Source organism: Macrobrachium rosenbergii, chromosome 5, assembly GCF_040412425.1.
Source record: "Macrobrachium rosenbergii isolate ZJJX-2024 chromosome 5, ASM4041242v1, whole genome shotgun sequence".
In the NCBI taxonomy this organism is placed as follows: domain Eukaryota; kingdom Metazoa; phylum Arthropoda; class Malacostraca; order Decapoda; family Palaemonidae; genus Macrobrachium; species Macrobrachium rosenbergii.
In genome coordinates, this window is record NC_089745.1 from 89918 (window position 1) to 115953 (window position 26036).

General features: G+C 38.1%; 1 protein-coding gene and 1 long non-coding RNA gene across 5 annotated transcripts in view; one reads left to right on the top strand and one right to left on the bottom strand.

The window, feature by feature from the left end:
* LOC136838415 (uncharacterized) overlaps positions 1-26036 on the top strand; it is a 51712-nt gene that overhangs the window by 16617 nt on the left and 9059 nt on the right. Inside the window, exon 17 of one of the 3 annotated variants that reach the window (XR_010852986.1) lies at positions 8980-9004. The exons of the other annotated variants lie outside the window; for them this stretch is intronic. This is a non-coding gene — a long non-coding RNA (uncharacterized lncRNA). Of the gene's footprint in view, positions 1-8979; positions 9005-26036 lie in introns of those variants that run through there. 3 annotated transcript variants of the gene reach the window in all.
* LOC136838414 (myosin heavy chain, clone 203-like) lies at positions 5013-25195 on the bottom strand. Of its 2 annotated transcripts, none has more exons than XM_067103291.1 (5): positions 25075-25195; positions 11071-11209; positions 9831-9930; positions 8413-8454; positions 5013-8217 (listed from the first exon to the last, which is right to left on the bottom strand). In XM_067103291.1, exons 2-5 carry the CDS (start codon positions 11199-11201, stop codon positions 7252-7254), a joined length of 1239 nt encoding a protein of 412 aa, XP_066959392.1. In that variant the 5' UTR covers positions 11202-11209; positions 25075-25195; the 3' UTR covers positions 5013-7251. The 2 variants fall into 2 exon arrangements, with proteins under 2 accessions (XP_066959392.1, XP_066959391.1); XM_067103290.1 differs by having other exon boundaries at positions 11071-11212.

A 26036-nucleotide genomic window follows, 5' to 3' on the forward strand; every position in this document is an offset into this window, starting at 1 on the left:
GCATTAAGAAACCTTTGGCACGTTCGTCATCAGATTAGTAATTACAAGCCCTATTTTGGATTAACTGTTGTCACTTCGGTGTAAAGTTATCAGCTATATTTAAGTATCACTTCTGTTTGCTGAATATTGCTATGAAGTAGAATATGGAAGGATTTACTGCAGTTGTGGATCTTTTTATTTGGACAAGAATTTATTAGTTTGAAGTCAAATTATGAAAAAACTAATGTACACTGTGATGGTTAAATATGTTGGGGAGAATCTGTCATGGAATCAGGTCCAGGTCCGTTCTAGAAGCTACCCTGATCCCAACCCCCTGATGAAGTGGGGAGGTGGCTTAGGGATCCACTGTAGGAAGAGTATGCCCTTTTACACATACTCTGCTGTGGATTCAACCAAATATTGGGACAGTCCCTCCTTACTCTTTTTTGATGACCTTGGCACGCCACTGGATTAGGGAAATCGCTGCTCTTACAACTTGATGGAGGGTGGAGTTGGATGGCATTTTGCTCCACCCGTAAAACTAGAGAACCTGACGTGGTCGAGCGAGGGGAAATTTTTATGTCAAGCCATGCCCTCAGTGCTAGGTTCGATCGTAAGGGACTAACGATTAATAAGGCACTGTGGCTGTCTTGTATATCCAGATCCCAGGGTAACAGTCTCATCCCCCAGTTGGGCCTCCCTGGTGAGAGGGACCTCATCCTGGACGAAATTCATTTTCTTAGTTATTTGGCGACTGGGCCAAACCTTACGAACTCTGGCATGAACATGGGTACGAGCTTGGCTGTCGTACAGAACCAAGTACCAAGACACCAGGATGATAATAAATCTGGTGGATTTGATTCAAATAGTAGTCCTTTACTGCACTAATGCAGGCTTGTCATTAGATTATGTATGTTTGTAGTGTAATAAAACAATATGGCAAGGTGGAAAGAATTGAATTACCTCTAGAATAAGATAAGCTATCGTTTTCGGCTTTTAAATTTTCTTCTCCCTTGGAAGCTATTGAGGCACAACATAGACTCTATGGCTACATTCTAAATGACTTCACAACACAAAAGTGTTTTCAGTGAAAAACTTAAATGAGCCATTTGACTTTACTCCTAAACAGAACAACTTGGACCATCCACATGTACCAGAGCCCTCCATCCCCCTATATGGTACGTTGCTAGCTACAAAGAGAGGGAAAAATTTAATGAAAGCTGCCGAATGTATTGAGAGCAAGGTTGGTTCCATTCCCATTGGAAATTTAAAACAATATGGAAAGAAACTGCTAATGAAAGCTGGCAGTGAGACTTGAGCAATTTTGCTATCCAATTTCAAACCCCCTGAAAATGGAGATATTGAATGTATCTCATCACACATATTCTTTGACACACTGAAAGGGTTAGTTTACTCAAAAGACTAGCATGTTTTTAAAGAGGAGATTCTCCATCAATGTCATTCTTGTGTATATTGTAAAGAAAAACTGGAAGGGGTTACAGCTATCGTTTTATTCTCCTCCAGTTACCTACCTGATACCATCATTGTTGGCCATGAGAGGATGCAGGTTAAAAAATATAAAAATCCCAAACAGTGTCAGAAATGCTTTGAATAGGCCACATTCAAAACTTTTGTGAAAAACGAATTTCTGTGTACGATAAGTTTGATGAGTGCGAAGCATCCCGATATTGTTTTCTATGAAAGGGTGATCGCTCTCCAAATTCTAGGGCTTGCCTCAGATACAGATATGAACAAGGAGTGTTGGCAGTGGCTGATAATTAACACATTAGCATTAGCTAAGCAAAGCGCACGGTAATGGCGGCAAACAAAAGTGCCAACTCTACCTGTGCTTCTGTAATACAACTTAAGAAAAATTCCAGCCATGTAGGCCACCAATAACTACATCTGAAAGTAGACATCACAAGCCTGCTATCCTCAGACTGTAAATAATGATGAAAATCTCCAAACCGATCAGAAACTTTCGTCGGCAAGTGCTTTGGAGTCCGATACCAAAAATTGTACTTCCAAAAGCACAGAAAATTCATCTTCCACGTGCAGATTCATCTCCAAAAATAAGTGAGCTAACATCAACCAATAATTCAGGAAGGTGCTCCAAAAATGCTTCCATCAAGAATAAGCCAAGAGAACAATCCCAATTGAGAATTAATTCAGTGCCATAGATTGTCACAGCCGTAAACAGTAATGATAACGAAGCTTCAGTTACAATCACCAAGAAGCACACAAGAAATACTTCCCCAAATAATGATAGCTTTAAAATAAAATCTTCAAATGGGTTCAGTGTTTTGGAAGAGAACTTTCCGCCTAGAAAGGTGGTTCCAAAAGTAGATTCAGCACAAAAAACAGGTCAGTTCAGTCTTGCTGCCGTAAGACAAATAGGATTAGTGTTGCACACTCGTCACTTTGTGCTCATCACTTCTGTTTTTCAAAGATTTATTTTGAAACCCATTACTCTAAATAAGTGATGCTTTCTGTTAAGTTGTAAACCATTTGGCATTTTGCTGATTAAACTGCATCGTCTGCATGTTCTAAGTTTGTCAAATTTCTTACCATCAAGCCAGTCGAAACCTATTCCGTCTTGGACCACTGTCCATTACAAAATCTATGCAAAGGGGAAACAGCAAAAGTAGAATAACATTCCCTTGTACCACCTGACTATTTGTATCTACTCTGCTATTAGAAAATTTCAGTTAGTTTTACATGTGTGGATGCTGTCAATTGCCACGCTGTAATCAACAAGCCATCAGATGGGGATTTTAAATTCCTTTCAAATATTGATTGTGTACAACTGCTTTTTCTAAAACCAGTTTTGGAAATAAGCATAGTAAATATTTCCATTGCAGCCTACAAAAGTACAAAGCCCCCATAGTTACCACCTTCAGTCAGGTCACTTTTCTCTGTTAATTTAGCATTTACCTCGTTTGTATTCATCAATCTTTTTCTTATTCCATATTCTGCAAAACATTCATGTTGGTTTATGAGTTGGTGTTTGAGTTTCAGATAAAATCATCGCTGCAGTGGTTCCTTCGTAACCACGTGTTTTCCGTCCCCTAGGTCTCTTCTGTAATTATTCTGTTGGAAAAGTTTGAATTTATCCATAAGCACATTCAGGCCTTGACCTACTTCTGGTATATCAATCAGATTATCCCCCTCATATCTCGTATCCAAGACCTTGCAAGAATGAAGTGCTCGATGATGTCTTTCTTCCTCTCTTGTTGCTGACTCATCCTTCCTGTTAACTGGAATTTTAATTTTTATACTTGTGGAAACACTATTAACATTACTGTGGGCTGCCCTAATACCAATGCCACTCCTTGAATACATAATTAGCTGTTTGTCTAAACATTTTCTCATTTTGAGTTCTTTGTTTGTAGACTTTGTTAATATTACTGTGGGCTGCCCTAATACCAATGCCACTCCCTGATTACGTGGCTTTGCCACCATTATTCCATTATTAGCTGCTTGTCTAAATATTTTCCAATTTTTGTGTTCTTTGTTTAGCCTTATGTATACTTGAATACATAGCATATTTACTCTGCATCCATCTCTTGATGAATTTTGTGTGTACATTTTACTTTAGCGTAAGCTTTATTATGCCCCACGTCTCATATCTGATATCCAAGGTGTCTGCTTTGTTATACCATATTCTGAGAACAGCAGATTGATAAACATTCTTGATGTTAAACCATTCCTCATTCAGTGTCTGCTCCTCCTCAGAGTTGGTTTTTAGAACTGGCATTCAACAGTAAAAGCCTCTTGTCAACTTTTATGGTGGGTGCTTTTAATTTCAACTTGAGTATGGTGCTGACAAGTTTGTAATCATTGTACAGTGGCTCCAAAACTTCTTCAGTGTTTTTTTTCTGGATTAATTGTCGTATAATGGTATATTTGGTCTCTGACGTACATTTGGAGTTACTCAATTGTATTTATGGATATACATTTTTTAGAAAAGAGTATATCCAATTACCATACTATCTGCAGCATTCAAACTTGTAAATTTCACTTAATTTTCATTTGAAGTCTCTCAGGCCTTCTAGAGAGTTCGTTGCACTGTTTTGATTGAAATCTTACCAGCAGTGACATGCTCATTGCTCTCTCTCAGTCAGTGCTGTTTCTGGATTTGGCATAAAGATCATGTCTAATACCCTACTGAATCCATCTGCACTTCTCCAATTTCTTTTTCCATTCCTTTGCAACACGAGTCACAAACTGGCAAGATGTCCAGTCATTCTCAGTTAATTATCTTGCCCTATTTTTCCAGTTTGATTCAGGGTTCTTGCAGTCCCATTTTCAGTTAATCCCTAGTACAGTATGTAGAATCTGGGAGATTCTTAGCACCCACATATACCCAGGACTTATTTGAGGGACCATTTTTAAATTGCCTTTCCATTTACATGGCAGAATCTGTAGAGGGTTCATTGGCTAAATACGCTTGAGGTTGGCTAGCTTCTTGCAACTTGCAGTTCCTAGTTAAGGCCAGTGACCCCTGCCGCTGACTATCTGTTTTTAATCCAAGATCCCCGCACGGCGGTAATGCCGTCTGTGCACCTCATGCGGTGCACTGTAGGCATTACTTAAGGTTCTTTGCATGGTCCTTTCGACCCTTAGCTGCAACCCCTTTTATTCCTTTTACTGTACCTCTGTTCATTCATTCTTACTTCAGCACCCTCTCCCAACAATTGTTTCAATACTATTATCAATGCTGAATGACCTCATAGGTCCCAGTGCTTGTATTTAGTTAACCCAAGGTCATCTGCTAGGCATCCAGAATTGAAGCCTGAGACAAAGCACTCAGTGTCTTTACCCTATCCATCATGGATGCCAGATGTCTTTGTCGCAAAGCCTTCGACAAAGACATTTGGCATTCATTTGTGGATGTCCATGATGGATAGGGTAAAGAGACTGAGTGCTTTGCCACAGGCTTCAATTCTGGATGAGGCAGATGACCTCGGGTTAATTAGGATTAAAAGAAACATTTTTGAAAGCTGTAAGGTTTAACCATTAAAACCACTGTAGTCAACAGTTCATTTATGTTAAGACTCAAAAAACAAGTAAAACATTTTCAGAAAGTAGAAATGTCATGACTAGATTATTAATTCATAAAAAAACCGTGAGAAATAACAAGTACAGGCAGTCCTGTACATACACACTTTCAGCATGGACACTTTGAAAGATACAAACTGATGTGTCCATGTGTTACTTGAGATAAACTTTATTTGATGTAGTTCATTGCTACTTTTTCCAGGAAAGGTAAAAGCTTGTTTATGAACTGTATAAAGTTTATAATAAAAAAACCACTCATTGCTAGTTTAAAGAAAGACAAAAGGCTTCTTATTATAAACTATTCATAAAGTTTATAATAAGAAAGTACAATGCTGGTTCCTCAGCTAACTTTTTTTGGACTTAAAAACTCTTGGAACAAAACTCATTTGTTTCCAGAGGACTACTTTTACATAATTTTCTTACAAGAAAAATATCAATATGTTAGGAAAATGTGAACTCTTGAATAGAAGCCATAAATACAGTGGCATGGTTGAATCTTTCCCACTTTCGTTTTTGGCAAATGTTCTTAATCTACAGAAGTATGGCTTCATTTAGGAAATGTAGCCATGGAAATGTTTAACTTTACAATTTGTTCATGGTATGGAATTACAATCAGTGTGCTCAAAATCACAGTAGGCAGTCCCCGCTTATCGGCGGCATCGGTTATCAGGGTTTCGGTGTTATGGCACTTGGCTGATGACGTCATTAACCGGATTTTTGGCGCTGATCTCCGGTTAATGGTGCGGTTAAGTGGGGATTTCAGCGCCGATACCCAGTTAACAGTGCCGTCAAGTGGGGATTTCGGTGCTGGGGTTTTGGGCAGTATCATCGCCGAATTTCAGTTAGTGGTGGCTCGGCCAGGGGCGGAACCCTCGCTGTTAACCGGGGACTGCCTGTATATACATTGGTAATCCTGTAATTTATGCTTTTAAAATGTTGATGAGTGTACACAATTAATACAAATTGCTTTTGAAGATTAACTAGGAGTAACAAGTTCATATTTCAAGCTTGCTATTTTTACAAATGGTAGGATTTGCATTTGTATAGCTTATGATAGGTTAGCAAACCTTCGCTGAAAAAGCTGTCGTGTTAATTACATTATGATTATGACCTAGTTATGCTTTAGAGTCTAACAGGGAATTGTAAATTTAGATACTGATGTCATTTTCATGAATAGTGTAGCCAAGTATCTACACATTACTAGGTTGGCCTGTACAAAGCATATTATGAAAACCCTATATGCTGCAATCTTTGTCATAGGAGTTACAGTTTTGATCAGATTTCTATGCTTACAGTGTTCCTTTAACTCTTGGATATTGATTTCAGCAATATCACATGCTTAACAGGCTGCAAGCACTGGAAGATTTGCTTATTCACTCACAAAAAATTCTTGGAATGGTTGCATAAACACTTAACTCAATCTAGTTAGTAACAATTACAGTTCTGGCTAATTTTTTGGGCTCGTGTAACCAAAGTCTGCAGATGTCAAGTGTGGACGTGGTTTGTATGTAAAAAGTTAGGTCAGTGGGGTGCTGGGTTGACACGGTATGACCCCTGAAAGAATTAAGTTTTCAATGCGATTTCTGAAAGCTTTGTTCACTGTTTTTATTACAGCTGAAATGTCAAAGTCTGAACTATGTTCAGACCAACACAGTGTTCTCTGTTATTGCTTCCATGAACATATTAGAGTGGCCTCTATGAAGATTTGTTGCTGTGACACAGTATACAGAAACAGATGAATCCTGTCAGGAGAGGCTTACTGTACTGAAGCATTTCAAAAAACGTGTTGATGACTGCTGTTGGCTTAGTTCTTTGTCTTGTGCATTGATATATGTATATTTTTACATTTGTTAATGGCACGTAATTTTTCATGTATCTTTTTTTCTGAGTACGACGTAATTTTCTCGTTTCCTTTTATCATTGTGTTGTATAAAGTACCGTGAGTCTAGTTTTTGGATTTCACATTTAAGGTGATGTTTGTAAACCTGTATACTCCGTGAATGAGTACAGTACCATCATTACTAGGACTTGAAACACAGTCAAGTAGTACATCTGGTTCAAGTACTGTATCAAATCAGTAAAATATAAATCTTATTGATCATTCATGTTATTTTACTTTGTTTTTGCTGTGATAAACCAATTAGTAAAGATTCTTGTGCATGTAGACTCGGGTGAGAATTGGCACTGGAATTAAGGTTTTTTTTCTCCCAGTTAAGCCTTGCTCTCTAACCCAGCATCAAAGCTTATTTCGTTGCCTTTCCCTCCAAAGGACCAACCCTGCTTTGCCTCTTCTACGAAGCTTTTCTTGGCTTCAATGGGCTCTCCTTCATCCCCTGGTCCATCACCTCCACTCAGTTCGGTGACGGCGCTCCCAAAAGCTGACCCATTGGCTTCTCCTTCGACCTTCCCCTTATCTTCCTGCTTTGCTTCATCCTTCTGCTCGACATCCTCAGCTGGTGCTTCTGCCTCTTCTTCCTCTTGTGGGCCATCTCCGCCCTCGTCAGCTACTGCTTCGTTGTCGTTGGCCAGCATTTCCTTCTTGACCTGTTCCTTGACATCGTCTTCGAGCATGTCGTAGGGTTTCAACTCCTCACTTGCATTTGCATTTTGTGCTGTATCTGGTTGTGGCAATTCTTTAGGGGTCTCCTTTGCACCAAGATTTTTTTTTGCAGTGACTGGTGGTCCTGTTGATTTTTGCACTGTAGCACTGCCTTGCTTTTGTACCTTGTCTCCAGCCTTTGTAACACTCTGTGGTTGTGCATCCTTGCGAGTGGCATTGCCCGGAGCCTGTACCTTTTCTGGGCGTTTCTGTGACTTAGAACTCTCCGGTTCTGTGGCTTTGGCCTTAGCTGACTGAGCTCTCTCTAGTGCTGCCTTGAGCTGATTCTTGAGGTTTTCATTCTCTGCTTGGATTTCCTTGAAGTTTTCGAGTTTCTCCGCCAAGTTTTGGTTTGCGTCCAGAAGTTGTGCCTGCTTTTCCTGGAAGAACTTGACCGTGTTGGCGTTGTCGTCTGAAAGAGCCTTTGTTTTTGCAATCATATTTTCTGCATCATCAAGCGAGCCTTGTAAGGTATTAATTTTTTGCTGAAGGTCACTATTTTGTTTTTTCAGCTGAGCAACCACTTCTGTTTTAGAGGCGTTTTCTCGTTTTAGTGCCTCTATTTGTTGGAGACTTGTCTGTGGACGAGAAGAGAAGAAAAAATTATCATAATGTGCCCACCAAGTTAGCCAACATGTTTAAAGTTTTGAGATTATGGAAATATAAAAGCAAAGTGAAGTACACACTCAAAATCGGCCTGACTTTAGGTTTATGTATTAAGCTTTAAGCTAGTAAAAATGAAGACTACAGTTTAATGTAGATTTTGTACCTACCTGTAATGCGTTGGCCGTATTGAACAACTCTGTTTGTGAAGCCTGTAAAGTGAAAGGAGGACAACGTTAGACTTCTCAGACATTCAAAATAGCATTGCCAAGGAAGGATTGGAAAAGTTTTGTCGCATAATTTTTGTTGACTTAGGTGTAAAATATTTGAAGACAGAGAAACAGGTTCCTTAAAGGGAGAACGAAACGGAACAAAAGGTAATGGCAAAATATAGAAGTAAAGATTTTATATATACACTAAAATACATAGTCATACCTTGGTTATTGGATGCTTTACTGATTAGCAGACAATTCAGTTGAAGGCCATGTCAGAGGAAAATCCACTGCCTTGTTAAAGGATGTTTGCCTTGTTAAAGGACAGGCAAAAATGAAGGGTAGAACACGTATGGGGTTTAATGTGTCGTTACTGCAATGGGTTGTGCAATGGACGTGTCCGAGACATTTACGTCTCCTTTTCATCATTATCTATATATATATATATATATCTCTATACCTACTTATCTACCTATATACCTTTCTAACATTGTGCTCTTTTATACTGTACTGGGCTGTTTCCAGTTTTAGGTTTGGTGTATCATAGCTGCACATATGTATATGCAGACGAGAGACATCCACGTAGTTCTTGTGGCGAACATCTGGTAGAGTGCGTCCACACTACAGCGCAGCATGTCGTAAATACATCCGAAACTTGTTGCGTACATGCCACAAACAAGTTGAAAACAATATCCTGATTGTAAGTATCAAGGAAGCATTGGTGAATGCAAGAAAATCGTTGCGTTCAACCTGTTTGCGATGATTGTGCAATAAGCCGCCAACTTGTTTATAACATGTTTTACCGCAGTATGGACGACACCTTTCAGTGTACAGTGGAAAGGAAGCAGTGAGAAGAAAGTTACTAAAATATATTCCCCTATAATCTTATTTGTGTCTTCACTTCTGCATAGGGGGATAGTACCATCAGTGCTCCTCACATGCTGCACTGTAGGTGCATATTTAGGTTCATTGCAGTGTCCCCGAGGCCTCCCCCCGCTGCCACTCCTTTCAATCCCTTTACCTATGTTCATATTCTCTTTCTTCCATCTTACTTTCCTCAACCCTCTCCTAACACTCGTTGCAACCGCGGGGTTTTCCTCCTGTTAACACTTTTAAAACCTTTTTGCTCTAAATTTCCCTCTCAGCGCTGAGTGACCTCACCAATGACGTCAACATAGGCTCCAGGGCTTGGCCTTGTTCTAAATTTTTATAGATTCCATTCCATCTTTGTTGGCGCTCGTGCACAGGTGTACACCTGTGTGTGTGTGTATGTGAAAAGTAGGCAGTGTCTCCCAGTTTTTACCGGTAATGACCGTACACTTTTTCCCAGCTGTGCTGGTAAACCAGAGGTGTAGGCTCTTTGCTTCTCGTATTACCTTCAGTTGAGATGAGGCTTCTTTCAGTTCCTGATTAGTTTTAGTCAGCCGTTCCTCTGTGCTCTTCTTCCTCTGGATTTCAGTTTCCAGGTCGCTTTCTCTGAAACCAATGAATAGGATGGACATAAATAACGTTTTTATGAATGAAAACTGGGGAAGATTGAGGCCTTTAACTTAGGTACAGCTGTCTTCTAGATGAGGGATGTTTATAGTAATCTTTCAGATGAATGCTTATAATTCTCTTGCAAATTTAAACTACAGTTTTTGTCATGAGAACTGACAGTTGTGACTTTCATGTTAGAATGGTGTATTTTTAGGTTAAATTTACAGGCCACTCTTAAAAATTAGTGCTTATAGGTGTATCCCAGACCACAATTCACATTTTTAAATTATAATTCATAGTAGTATTATAAACAACATTGTTACCGCATTTTTAAAAAAGTTTTCCCACCACCGTTGAGTTTTTGTATGTGTAATTACAAAAAACAACGGTCCTTATGAAATATTGGTTATGGGCCATTTCTGTTTATGGTCCAGCTGTCAAAAAGAGGAATGGAAAAAGAAGTTTGAGTGTCGAAGTATATTTTATGAACTTCAGATGGGACTAGATGTGAATCTGAGAGCAGGTCTGCCAACAGAATAAAACTGGACTTAGAAGTTGAACTTGACATTTTTGTGATTTGAAGTAAGATTTAGATTGAATAAAAGGATTCATGATCCTAATGAGTAGAAATGAATTTTATTTTGATTTGACTGAAAGAAAGGTGGTGGTCCAAGTTACAGTACATATCCAGTGACTGGAAAGTGTTGGAGTAATAAATAACTTTGTTGTCAAGAGGCTCCTGTAGGCGAGTTTCTGTTGTCAAGAGGTTTCAATAGGTGAGGTTCTGTGTTGTTACTGAGAAAAGAGGGAACTTTATGCTGAGATGGTCTGAACTTGTAGAGAGAAAATGATGACGTGGGAGAAGTGTTAGATAGCACTAGGAGGCCACTTGGCATTTGATGCTTAGCCCAGTAAAGAAAACTGGTGGGGTGAGATGGTCTTAACTTGTAGCAAGAAAAGGAGAAAATGATGACGTGGGAGAGGTGTTAAATAGTACTGGAGGCCACTTGAAATCTGATGCTTAGTCCTTTGTGATGCCAGTTTTAGTAAATATAATCAACCAGTCATTCAATGCTTAGTCCCTAGTACTACATAAGGGTGGGGAGCAGGGTTAGTTTGTGTATGAAGTATACTTACAACGCCTTCTTGGACATGACGTGTACCACATGATCTTCGGACATCTTGGAAGTAAGGTTACGGTATTTCACGAGCAGAACGAATGACGTCAGCGCCAGTGCACCGACGAGCATGTGCGAGTAGTTAACCATCTTCCTTGCTGCTGGAGAGAGAGAGAGATTAAGGAAATACATTTGGCTTTTAGTTGACGCGACGTATCAGATATAGCAGAAAGAGGTTCTTTGTAGCCTCCCCTAGGCCCCTAGTTGCAACTCCTTTCATTCCTTTTACTGTACCTCCGTTCATATTCTTTCTTCCATCTTACTTTCCACCCTCTTCTAAAATGTTTTATAGTGAAACTGCGAGGTTTCCCGCCTGTTATTCCTTTCAAACCTCTTGCTCTCAATTTTCCTTTCAGCGCTCAGTGACCTCATAGGTCCCAGCCCTTGGACTTTGGCCTAAATTCTATATTCAATTCTATATTTAATTGAAGAATGGAAAAACTTTTTGATAAGGACCGTAATTTATATAACGAGAGAGAGAGAGAGAATCCATTCGGGTTTTAGTGGACTTGGAAGTATCAGAGGGAATGATTATATAATTTTGTTGGTGAATAGAAATTATACTTTCCAAGAACTGTAATTTCCTATTGATGCATTTTGGCACAAGGTATTGCTCCGTCAGTTTAAGTAATATAAGTCTATCAATCAATCAAGCGGTATTAATGTGTAGTTAAAAGAGAAACGGTTAACAATTCTCCGACGTGATCCCTTGGTATAAAGACTATATAGGCCTATATGTGCTATATCTGGTAGCGGATCGAGAAAAATTTCATGGGGGCCACCAATTTTCATATTATACATATGTATATATACATATAAACATACATATATATGTATGTGTATGTACTCGTATATATACCTATATAATTATTTTTTCTTATTTCTATAATAGATTGTTTTTCCATTTTTATATTTCTCATGTTATTATCATCTAAATCTCCAATATTACTATTTTGTCATTTTTTTTTCATGGGTAGGGGCACGTGCCCAGGTGCTCCCCCCACCCCCTTGATCTGCTAGTGCTGGTAAGAATTGGGACAAAAAATGTATTTCATTATTATTATTATAATAATATTATTATTAATTTGTGGTGAATCGTGTGTTTACTTGAATTCACACTACCCGAACTGAGTAAGAAACCCAGAGAGAGAGAGAGAGAGAGAGAGAGAGAGAGAGAGAGAGAGAGGAGAGAGAGAGAGAGAGAGAGAGAGGCGCATCTTTCGACGTGGCTACCTGTCAGCACGACGGACGAAGGGCCAGGTGTTACGGGACACCTGTTCTTCTCGCACTTTCTGCCAATGCCGTTGCTGTATAACAGGTGTACTGTAGTAGAGATGGTCTACGGGCATGGCAGGCAACGCTTCTCGTAATATCTACAGTCACTTGTCTCTGTTCTCTGTTGCTACTTTTCAGTGAACGCCGTATTGTTTGGAAGCTTGGATTTCAATAATAATAATAATAATAATAATAATAATAATAATAATAATAAATTCTTTCCAAGCTCGGATTTTTCAAGTCAGTGGCCCTTGTGGTGGGCTTGTTCCTTACGATTAGGGTTTCATTTCTGGATAATAATAATAATAATAATAATAATAATAATAATAATAATAATAATAATAATTTGCAAGTCAGTGGTCGTTATGGTGGGCTTGTTCCATATGAATAGGGTTAATTTCTGAATAATAATAATACATGTTACTTTGTAATACAGTTTCCCCACTTTACAAATGGCCGCATGAGATCTGTCTTAACAGCCCTTTTTTTTTTATATAGATTCATGTGACAGTTTGCATAACCGGATGAGTCTAGGAGACGGTACTTAAATTTTTAAATAAATCAAGATACAAAATGGCGCATGTAAAGTTAAGTAAATCTGAAAGCAATCTTAGGCTGATATCCCCGGTAGGCACTGCTTATTAAGGTTCTTTGCAACGTCCCTTCGGCCCGTAGCTGCTGTAACCCCTTTCATTCCTTTTAGTGTACCTCCTTTTCTATGCCAGTTCCTAGACTGATGATGTCTAGAGTCTGCCTAGTGCAAGGTCTAGAGAGTTCTCTGAAACACCTCGGTCTAGTGGAACTATGCAAACATGGCGTTTCGTGATGTTCAGTGTAGCTCTAGAAGTATTTCCTTTGTTTAATATCATGGACAACAAAGTGTAACACTTTTAATGGTTTATACAGATGTGAACAGGCAACTTTATACAAGTGTATTGTAAAACTTTATATACCGGTAATCAAGTGTGTGTGTGTGTGTCATTAGGCTGTAGGTGTATATACTGTAGTTAAAGTAAATGTTCGTTTATTTTCGAAAAGTTCATTTTTCCATCTGTTGAGCAGGAGACTTTAGGAGAGCAGTTTAAATATTCTCTCTCTCCTCTCAACTAAATAATCGATGCCCGTATTATATAATACTATAGGTTATTAAATTTTACTAATATGTTAGACAGTGACCCTAACAAATTTATAGGCCTATTGGTAAATTTTGGCCTGAGCATGAAGGAAATAGGCCTGTTGATAAATTTTGGTCTGAGAATGAAGAACTGAATTGAACGATATATTTACAGGCCTATTGATAAATTCCGGCCTGAGAATGAAGAAACATGATGATAATATATTTATGGGCCTATTGATAAATTTTGGCCTGAGAATGAAGGAAGATGAATGATTATGTTTATGGGCCTAATGATAAATTTTGGCCTGAGAAGCAAAGAGAATGAATGATATTTATGGACCTACTGATAAATTTTGGCCTGAGAAGGAAAGAAAGTGAATTCGTATAGGCCTAACATCCTGTTGCTAACTTGACGTCAGACCAGTCCAATCTCTCTCTCTCTCTCTCTCTCTCTCTCTCTTACTTCAGCTTCTCCCATTTTATTAGTTTTCTTCCTTCAATAGAACTTGTACGACCAATGCTTCCAAGTGCTGACAACAGGTGTGAAACTTGATTTAACAGCTGAGTGCAAAGTGTTACTAAGCTGAAAGTTACACCTGATCAGAAATACGTCGTAACTTCATCACTTTCTGAAGCAGTGGCGTCACAGATCAAGGTTTTATTCACTGAGGGGATTAAAGCAGGGTTGGAAGACAAGTTATCATTGATTTCCATAATTCCTTCGACGGGGAGTATGATTTTAACTCAAAACTTAGTGTCCAGTTTGCTTACCACAAGAAATGCTCCAGCTTTGACATGGCCTCTTGAATGTCTTCCGAAGAAGACAGGCAGCATCCTGCCTCAGAGCATTAAATGCTATTGTAGGATGTAAGAAGGCATTGAATGCTACTGTAAGAGGGCATTAAATGCTATTATAAGATGTAAGAAGGCATTAATGCTACTGTAAGAGGGCATTAAATGCTATTGTAAGATGTAAGAAGGCATTAAATGCTACTGTAAGAGGGCATTAAATGCTACTGTAAGCATAGAGGAGCATTAAAAGATGTAAAGTAAGAGGGCATTAAATGCTGTACTGTAGACTTAAAGAGGGCATTAAATGCTATTGTAAACATAAAGAGGCATTAAATGCTGCGCAAGACGTAGAGGTCATTAATGCTATTGTAAGATGTAAGAGGGCATTAAAATGCTGTAAATGTTGAACTTAAGAGGCATTAAATGCTACTGTAAGAGGGCATTAAATGGTACTGTAAGACGTTAGGGCATTAAATGATGTAAAGAGGGCATTAAATGCTATTTAAATGCTATTAGGTTATTAAATGTTACTGTAAGAGTGCATTAAATGCTACTAGGGCATTAAATGATGTAGGAGGAGGGCATTACATGCTATTGTAAGATGTAAGAGGGCATTACATGCTATTGTAAGATGTAAGAGGGCATTACATGCTATTGTAAGATGTAAGAGGGCATTACATGCTATTGTAAGATGTAAGAGGGCATTACATGCTATTGTAAGATGTAAGAGGGCATTAAATGCTATTGTAAGAGCATTGTAAGAGGGTTAATTACACCATGCTAACTTCAAGATGTGAAAGGGGCATTACTGCAGTTTCAATCAGATACGAGAAGGGCATTTCTCCTACAATAGTTTGTAGTGATGTAAGAGGGGCATTAAATTCAAATATTTAAGATAATAAGAAGGGTTTCTTTTTATGCTATTATGATTATCGATATGTGGGCATTACATTTTAAATAGCTGTTAAGATGTGATTGAGAAGCATTACGACGCTATTGTAAGATGTAAAGTTTGATAACCAATAATTACATTCTATTATGTAAAGATGACTTTGAACGTCAAGGAGCATTACACGCTTCCATTGTAAGACTTTCAAAAACGTTAGCACTACCATAAAGGTTATCTGGCCTCTGTAGAGCATAATTTGGAGTCAAAAATGTTAATGTTACTTTTGTAACTTATTCTTTGTGGCTAACGTTTCAGATATGAGCCTGTGAATTGGGAAAAAACTGAAGCGTTAGTTTCAATCGAACGGTTTATATGTTATTTGTCTGTTGTCATCAATAATGATTTTGTTGGCCAGAACGCTGTCCTTTGACTCCTAGCTCCATCTGGTCATTTCCCAAATTCAATTCTCTTTGCTATCTGACATCCCTCAGTCCTCTATAATATACGCAAGTGGTTTTCCTTTTCAAACATTTCAGTCCCTTTTTACTGATTATCGATAACCTGTCCCAGGTTCGTTACGTGGATTTTTCTTATTTAACCACCTTTTAACGTTATTGACTAATTCTCTAACACGTTGACGATTCTCGTCCACGACATTCTCGGTGTATATATATAATAGTTTGATAACCAATAATCACTGCGGAAATCCATGGCCGTTTTCTGAATGTAGGTTTCCAGAATCAGTTGGCCGTTTCGATTAACAATCATGGGTTTTTGTGAAATCAAGTTTGAACGTCATAAGAGAATAGGTTTTGTCGTATTTCTTAGTCCTTCGATCTGAATGGCGAATAGGTTTTAGAGAATCGGTTTTCAAATCTAACGAATAGGTTTTCAAACTACCATGATTTCAGCAGAGAATCAGTTGGCGTTTCTGATCTGAATAATCGAATAGAGTTTATCAAGGTTGGCCAGTCTGAATAAAAGGAATAATGTTTACACAAAATGTTCTTATCTAATAAGCAAAGATAGGTTTTATGAAGGGAATTATTGGGTTATCTTAGCGAATAGGTTTTACATATCCGTTTCAAGCGAATAGATTTGAATCAGTTCGATCTGAATGGCGAATAGATTTTCGAATCTTGGCGTTTAAAGTCTGAATAATAGATTTTAACTGAAAATCAGTTGGGCGTTTTCGATCTCCAATAAATAGATTTTAGCGAAGAATCATACGATCTGAATAAGCGAATAGGTTTTAACAGAGAATCGGTTTTGTCTGAATAAAGTGAATAGGTTTTTAGCAAGAGAGAATCAGTTAAACCATCCATCTGATATGAAAGGTTTTCAGAGAATAGTTGTCATCTGAATAATGAAGGTTTGAATCGGTTGGTAAATCTGAATAAGCGAATAGGTTTTAGCAGAGTCAGTTGGGCGTTCGATCTGAATAAGCGTTAGGTTTTACGAGCGGAATCAGTTCGATCTGAATAAGCGAATAGGTTTTAGCAGAGAATCAGTTGGGCGCTTCGATCTGAATAAGCGAATAGGTTTTAGCAGAGAATCAGTTGGGCGCTTCGATCTGAATAAGCGAATAGATTTTGCGAAGAGAATCGCCAGAGCGTTTGTCTGAATAAGCCGAATTTTTAAGAGAATCAGTTGGGCGTTCGATCTCAATAAGCGAATAGATTTTGAGATCAGTTAGGCGTTTCGATCTCGCGAATAATTTTTAGAGAAGAATCAGTTGGGCGTTCCGATCTGATAGCGAATAGATTTTCCAGAAGGGAATCTGTTGGGCGTTTCGATCTGAATAGCGAATAGATTTTGGAAGAAGAATCCAGTTGGGCGTTTTCGATCTCAATAGAATAGATTTTTAGCAGTCCTGGGCGTTGTCTGGATAAATTAACAGAGAATCCATATTCTATCTTATTTAACCACCTTTTGAATCTGTTGGGCGTTTTTTCTGAATAAGCGAATAGATTTTTGGCAGAGAAAGTTGGGCGTTTCGATCTCAATAACGAACGATTTTGAAGAGAGAAAGTTGGGGTTTTCGATCTCCGAATCTTTTCAGTTTTCGATCTGAATAAGCGAATAGATTTTGTAGAGAATCAGTTGGGCGTTCGATCTGAATCGAATCGGCTGTTGGGCGTTTCGATCTGAACAAGCGAATAGATTTTACGAAGAATCATTTGGGCGTTTCGATCTGAATAGCGAATAGTTTATTAGTAATCGGTTGAGTTTCGATCTGAATAAGAAGAAGATTTTACGGAAAATCAGTTGGGCGTTTCGTCTGAATAAGCGAATAGATTTTAGCAGAAAGAATCAGTTGGCGTTTCGATCTGAATAAGCGAACCGTTAGCGAATGGGGGTTTTTGAATAAGCGAATAGATTTTAGCAGAGAATCTGTTGGGCGTTTCGATCTGAATAAGCGAATAGATTTTAGCAGAGAATCATTTGGGCGTTTCGATCTGAATAAGCGAATAGATTTTATTAGAGAATCAGTTGGGCGTTTCGATCTGAATAAGCGAATAGATTTTAGCAGAGTCACTTGGGCGTTTCGATCTGAATAAGCGAATAGATTTTAGTAGAGAATCTGTTGGGCGTTTCAGTCTGAATAAGCGAATAGATTTTAGCAGAGAGAATCAGTTGGGCGTTTGATCTGAATAGCGAATAGATTTTTACCAGAGAATCAGTTGGGCGTTTCGTCTGGTAAGCGTTTCGTCACTTGGGCGATCTGAATAAGCGAATAGATTTTGTAGAGAATCTGTTGGGCGTTTTCTGATCTGGTTTTTACAGTCAGCGTTTCGATCTGAATAAGCGAATAGATTTTAGCAGAGAATCAGTTGGGCGTTTCGATCTGAATAAGCGAATAGATTTTAGCAGAGAATCACTTGGGCGTTTCGATCTGAATAAGCGAATAGATTTTAGCAGAGAATCAGTTGTGCGTTTCGATCTGAATAAGCGAATAGATTTTAGCAGAGAATCACTTGGCCGTTTCGACCTGAATAAGCAAATAGATTTTAGCAGAGAATCAGCTGGGCATTTCGATCTGAATAAGCGAATAGATTTTAGCAGAGAATCATTTGGGCGTTTTGGTCTGAATAAGAGAATAGATTTTAGCAGAGAATCACTTGGGCGTTTCGATCTGAATAAGCAAATAGATTTTAGCAGAGAATCACTTGGGCGTTTCGATCTGAATAAGCAAATAGATTTTAGCAGAGAATCACTTGGGCGTTTCGATCTGAATAAGAGAATAGAATTTAGCAGAGAATCGGTTTGGCGTTTCGATAGATATAGTTTTAGCAGCGAATCAGTTGGGCGTTTCTATCTGAATATAGATTTTAGCAGAGAATCAATTGGGCGTTTATATCTGAATAAGCGAACAGATTTTAGCAGAGAATCAGTTGGGCGTTTCGATCTGAATAAGGGAATAGATTTTAGCTGGACTGAGACGCCTGTCAGTGCACCTCACTCGGTGCGCTGTAGGCATTGCTTAAGGTTCTTTGCAGCATCCCTTCTTTAGGCCCCTAGCTGCAACACCTTTCATTCCTTTTACTGTACCTCCGTTCATAATATTCTCCTTCTCCCATCTTGCTTTTCTCAGGCCTCTCCCAACAACTGCTTCACAGTGCAAAAGGTTTTCCTCCTGTTGCACCTTGAAAACAATCTTTATTCTCAGTTTCCCTTTCAGCGCTGAATGACATTCTAGGTCCCAGCGTTTCAGCTTCACGATGAAACAACTGTCAGGAGAGGGTTGGGGAAAATTAAGATGGAGGGGGGAGAATATTAACGAAGGTACAGTGAGACGAATGAAAGGGGTAGCAGCTAGGTGCCCGAAGGGACGCCGCAAAGGACCTTGGGTAATGCCTGCCGTGCGCCGCGTGAGGTGTACTGATGGGCTCTACTTCCCCTGTGGGAAAGTTTCGAAGTTTGGGACGCCAGGATGTGATTGGGGGAGGCAGGAGAGGGACGGGGTGAAGGGGGGTGGGGGGTGTTTTGCTGAGTCAAGGTCAGTCATTCATAAAGTCAGTCATGTTTGTAAAGTAACTTTTAATCGATTTAAAAAAATTTAAAAAAGGAAAAATGAACGAAGACACGCAGCAGTAAGATATGAGATTATTGCTTGTTGATATACAATTTGAAAGCAGCCCAAAAAATTAACTGAATTTTACTATAATTTGAGTGTCTTAGTCGACAGATAAGATGACAGTAAAATCAATTGATTATTGCTTGTTCATATACGAATTGAAAGCAGTAAAATATAAATTAAATTTTATTATAATTTGGGTCTTTCTTTGGCGAGAGATAAGATGATAATATAAAAAAATTATTTTTTATGCGAAAAATTTTGTACTAAAATCTGGGCTTAAAGGCGAGATAACAGAGATTAGTTTAATGCAGCTATTTTAATGACATGATACTATACGATATAATGAATCATGTTCTGGAGAGAGAGAGAGAGAGAGAGAGAGAGAGAGAGAGAGAGAGGAGAGAGAGAGAGCAATCTAATATTCAAGAGAGAAAGAGAAATCCAATATTTGGAGAGAGAGATTATTCCATAGAGTTGTGGGACAGAGATTATACCTTCAATGTTGACATAAAATTATGAAAGCGGAAAAGTGAGGCTGCGTTTTAATCACTAAAGTTAAATATAAACTATCAAGGTCTTACCATTCATCTAAAAGAAAGCTTGATTACTATATAACTGTAGGCATTACTTAAGGTTCTTTGCGGCGTCCCTTCGGCCCTCAGCTGCAACCCCTTTCCTTCCTTTCACTGTACCTCTGTTCTTATTCTCTTCCATCTTACTTTCCACCCTTTCCTAACAATTGTTCCTCCTGTTACTCCTTTCAAACCTTGTTAACTATGCCTTGCACAACAGTAAGCTTCAAAGGAACTTGTAAGCGACAGTAATCATAATGTAGGGTGTGGTGTATTATAGGGGGAGGGGGGAGAGGAAGGGGCAGCGGGCTGACCCATAATTTTTAGGCTACTTTGCGTGATCTGCCGATAAAGGTCTACTCTGTGACTTCGCGTGACACACTGCTATCATACCGAGCTACTCTAGTCATAATAGTATTTAAGGGGCCCGATCACTACAGATCGATATGGCTTCAGATACCTGAGGGTAGGTGGATTAACAAAGCAGAAAAAGAAGAATAATAATGAGGCTGGATTCATAAAGTAGAAGCTTAATATCGAGTTATTTCACTGATAAACTTCTTCAGACGCATGTCAGCTAAGGAATAAAAAGCATCATGAAAACGAATGCAGTATGTTCTAACCCAGTGGTTCTTAAACTTTTTTTTGCCTTGCCCCCTCTGCATTATGTATAGATCCCAGGCCCCCCCAACCCCTGAAATTTTTGCCAACATATAAACAATATGTTGCTAATTGCTTATATGAATATATGGATGAAAAATAGATTTTTGTTTCATTGCTGTTAAGTTTTTTAAAAGAATGCACTGTAGTATATTTCAGTTCATAAGACTTGAAATGAACATTGACTTTTATTTTGAAATTTTGGCATGTTTTGAGGAGATAATTAGAAAACAGATGGAAGCAGTGATAATGTTTTTGGCAATTTTGCAATTAATATCAAAAAAAAAAAAAAATAGGCACCATCTGGCAACCTGCTTGCGCCCCCCTTGGAGGCTTCTGGCGCCCCCTTAGTGGGGCATCCCCCCGTTTAAGAATCACTGTTCTAACCCAACTGTTGGAGACTGCTGTTTTCGAGTATAGGCCTATGTATAAATCAGAATGTAACTTTCCCACATTGTTATTACCCGTAAATTATGATATACAGAGTAAATTTACCCATGTAAATGAAAACATGGCACTGGAGTTCTCAACTTATTGAAATAAAATCTCGACAAAGCTTCTAAAACGGCTATTTCTTGTTCAGACTTTCAGAGTTGTCAGAACAGAAAGCAAGTTAGCAGTTCAGGCAAAAGTGACCAGCGGATTTAATTCATTCATGCTTGCTGCTTCCTTATTCGTTATCTTTCAAATAGTAACCCAGAATTGTCCGTACAACTTAATAAAGACACCATACCACAGCCTGCACTTGAATATTTTCTAGATATATTTCCTTGGAAATATGGCAGTATGCCTAGAAGATGGGAGACGGCTCTTTGCCGCTGAAGGATTGGGGCATACTCGCCTAACGCGAGGCTTTTTGATGGCCGGGGAGAATCAACGTTTTTGCGAGGATTGTCTGGTCCCCTTGACTGTGAGGCACTTGATGGTATGAGTGCCCCAGTCTTGGGGATATTAGAAGCCGTTACCTCTCTGAGGCTCTTGGTCGGGATGGCAGGCTCATATCCTTGCCAAGATCCTTGGAGAGGATGTGGTGTATGATGCCAGTGGCATTATTAGTTTTATTATCGATGCTGGTCTTCTCCCAAAAATATATTTCATTAATTTTCTTTTATCTTGTGTTTTTATAGAAGCTTTGTTGTTCATATAATTACTATCGGCGTCAGTGACCCAGTTTGTCATGATGCCAGATAACTCGAAATCATTCATTCTAGATACCTTACAGCTAACAGCAATTGCACATAGATATCCTAACTAAACTAATCTGCACTTTACACTTATTCAGTTTAAGAGATACATCTGAAAATGCATCACATCTAAAATACATCTGAAAATGCATCACATCTAAAAAATGCATCACATCTAAAAATACATCTGAAAATGCATCACATCTAAAATAGTAACATTAACCATCATAATGTAGGTGATAAGAGCAGAAGTTAAGCCTACGGTAACCAACTTACTTGTACTGATGACAAACGGTAGACACCAATGGGAACTGAATTATTGATCTCAAGGTAAATTTTTTGTTGATCACAATAGGAAAATTGTTCCTGACGGCTGACTTTTCACTAATTACAAAAGATAGCAAAACCAGAGGGGTCTCTGGTTTTGCAATGTATATTATATGCACGGAGCAGGTAAACTAATTATAATAGTAATACACTCAGTTACAAGCATTCAAGAGTAAAACTACAAAGTTTAAAACCTTTCCTTGCAAATTCCTTTGAACTTAAATAATAAAGCAGTGGTCACCTAAGTCTAAAATGACTTCTGATTATAAAATCGTTTATAATAGTTAGTTTCAAGCACGAAATTGTCAGCAAAAAGGATAGTATCAAACTATTTGCAAAATGTTAACCACAAATTGCCAACCGCAAATGCTCAGCCGCTCTCAAACTAAGATGCTCAACAACTAGCTGTATAACAATCAGCAACTGCAACCAAGCTATTGAACTATCAAGAAATGGATACAGAAACAGCTCAACGGACAAATACTTATCATATTTCAGTAGTTATCAGTGACATTATTGTGATACCTTTTCAGATGTATCGGAATTCCGTTCCGATAACTCGTTTGCAAGTTCAGTTTGAATATAGGTCTACTTTGTATATAGGTTTAAACAGAGTTAGCCAAGGTTAAAGGTAAATTCAATGTCCAGGCTGATCCTCACGGAGAAATGCGTATTCCCGCGTTGCATATAGCCTGCCTACGGTGGCAATCGGATTTGATTTTGAAATAATACATTTGCGCTTACTTACTGTGCATTCTCATCGCGGGGTTCTCAAGCCAGGCTAACCAGACAATGGGAGAGATTGCTAGAATGAGTAATCGCGCTTATCAGTAACGGTTACAGCATAGTTAAATAATATATTACGGTAACGCCGGCCGGTACTCTCATGAGCTCACACACGCGCGTGCGCGCGCGCACACACAGTAGTCTGTAACACGCACACACACACTTACATCGTTGTGCGTGTGTTGTACTATGTACAGGTGTAGGCTAATGTTTCCGGGTTGGGCAGATGTAAGCACGCGCGCATGCGCGCTCCTATAGCAACGTCCGCATCTGTGTGCACAGTGGCTATAGAAAATACGAATATCCACACCAAAATGGCTACATAACATATACCATTCGTGATGTGGCTGGACACACGTGCGACATTGAGAGGATTTGCATAAGCCACGTGGCTGGTAATCCGCCAGTTTTCACTAGACTCATACAGTACACCTAATCCGCTAATTTTTTTTCGCTAGACTCATTCGTAGAGATCCGTTACGTTTTTGTCTGATTTTACTGCGAGTGACGCTGGAAAATGGTAAAAGTTTATGATTTTTCATTGCAAAAGTTTTGGTAAATGTTGAATGTGTTGATTATAAACCATAATGCAGTTAACTAAACTCTGTTTCAGAGAATGATTGAATCTTGCAGATTCATTTTTTGATTTTTTTTTAAAAAGTCTTATATCTCTCTCGATATACTTTATCTCGAAGCTGTGGCCTCGCGCAAGTCTTATTCCAAGCCTTCAGCATCGTGGTGTTTTCCAGTCAAATCCAGCATTTTAAAAATTGTATTGTATACCAGCCTTAGAATCTATCCCCGAGAAGTTGCAATGCATTACTACCCTTAAAACAATTCACCTTGTATTATCTAAATTATTTTCATCTATTTAGCTATAAATTTATTAACTTATCTTTTTTTCTCTTGTACTAATTGACATCTTTCTGTTTCCTATTGTCTTCTGTTACTTCTTTCAAATGAACACCACAGAATACTTTACAGAAGCTTGAATTTCAAGTCATTGGCCCCTTTGGTGGGCTTGTTCCAGATGAATAGGGGTTTAAATCTGAATAATAATAATAATAATAATAATAATAATAATAATAATAATAATAATAATAATAATAATAATAATAATAATAATAATAATATAAAGGTTTTGTTAAACAAAGTGGCAGTTTCAACAGCATTTATTTTATACAGTAAAACCTCAATTCGTCTTATCAGTTGCTTTTCTTGCACTGGAATGGTTGCAAGTAATTGGCCGATATTCATATCCGGTGGTTTAGTGATGTGTAGGAGGTAGTTCTCGTGGGGTGTCGACTAGTTTCGCCCTTAGCAGGATGCAATGGCTATAATGCGTTCACTATATAAAATAAATGCTGTTGAAACTGCCCTTTTGTTTAACAAAACCTGTATTCAAGAAGGTATTTTTCCTAATTTTACAAATAATAATATTTTGTTGAATATCATGGCAGCCTTGGTTGCATTAATCTTGTAGATTATCCGTTGGACTCTTTTAATTGGTCTTTTTTCTTCTTCAGTGACAGAATTAAGTAAAATGCCTAAGTTCATTGCAGGGATTTTTTTATTTATAAATAAAAAAATACCCGTAATGAATTTTGGCATTTTACTTAATAATGTTACTGAAGAAGAAAAAAGACCAATTAGAAGAGTTGAACGGATAATCTACAAGATTACTGCAACCAAGGCTGCCATCATATTCAACAAAACATGTTTGAAGAGACCTATACCCAAAGAATAATAATAATAATAATAATAATAATAATAATAATAATAATAATAATAATAATAATAATAATAATAATAATATACTCTTTGTAGCTTGAATTCCAAGTCAATGATCCCTGTGGGCTAGTTTTATATGAATAGGGACTCATCTGAATAATAATAATAATAATAATAATAATAATAATAATAATATACCTTTGTAAGCTTGAATTCAAAGTCAGTGGCCTTGTGGGCTAGTTACATATGGAATAGAGGTATATCTTCTGAATAATAATAATAATATAATCATAATAATAATAATCTTGAATATCCCATTTTATTGGTCAAACAACTTAAACACTTTAAGTTGCCCCTTCCTGAACGAGCGAGCAACTTGTTGTTGCATCTCAGATTGAATAAAAGAACATTCACAACAGATAGACAGACCACGTTCCTTCATTCTTATCAGTTTGAAGTTACGACAGAAAACCTTACGTACATTGATAAACCTTATCGTAATTATGGACGGTAAAACTGATCATAAAGGAGTTAATTTTGCTGGCTTACCTTAATTTAATATCTCTTGGGATGATAAAAAAATAAAAAATAAATAAATTTTCCGAATTCACTGACGCCGTGAGGAAAAGGGCGTGTAGTGACACGTCCGACACTGACTTAAAGACTGAGTGGCACCGGCATCGAGTTGACGCTTATCACCACTACCAGCTGGTCGAGTTGCCAGGCACCACCAGTAGCTTTTATCTCCTATTTCTTATCACGAGCTTAAAAACGTACCTTCATTCTTATTTGTTCTCGTATTTATTAAATCTAGGTTTTACTGATTTACGTAACGTTTAATTATACGGTATACAAACTTTTAAATAAATAAGCCTTTTAGATCACACCACGTACCGGCTGAATGCGGGTTGCCAGACAGCCCCGAAGCTTCATCTCGCGGATTTATTTCTTATCGCTAGTTTAATAAAAGATAATTTTTATTTATTCTCGTAGATTTTCCCCATTTGTTATTCAACGCTCTACGTGACGTTTGATTATAAGGTCTTTACATAATTATAAGTTCTGTATGGATCTGAATATATACAGTGTATAATAGATATGTACCTGTAGTCTCTAACACCTGTTGCACGGACAGGTGTAGTGGAACCAAATGTTTATAACAATATTCTGTTAATCTTTCACATTTTCTTTTATTTACCTGTTGAGCGACAAGTGTCTCTATTTTAGCAGTTCGGGGTCAATAAACTAACGTTCTACTAGAAGTTGCCATTAATTCGTTCACTTATTACATATATTAAAGTTAAAACTATAATAAAACTAATATCTTCAAAAGTGGCAATTAGTAGTTTTGCTCTCTCTCTCTCTCTCTCTCTCTCTCTCTCTCTCTCTCTCTCTCTCTCTCTCTCTCTCTCTCTCTCTCTCTCTCAATCTCTCTCTCTCTCTCTCTCTCTCTCTCTCTCTCTCTCTCTCTCTCTCTCTGTGTGTGTGTGTGTGTGTGTGTGTGTGATTGT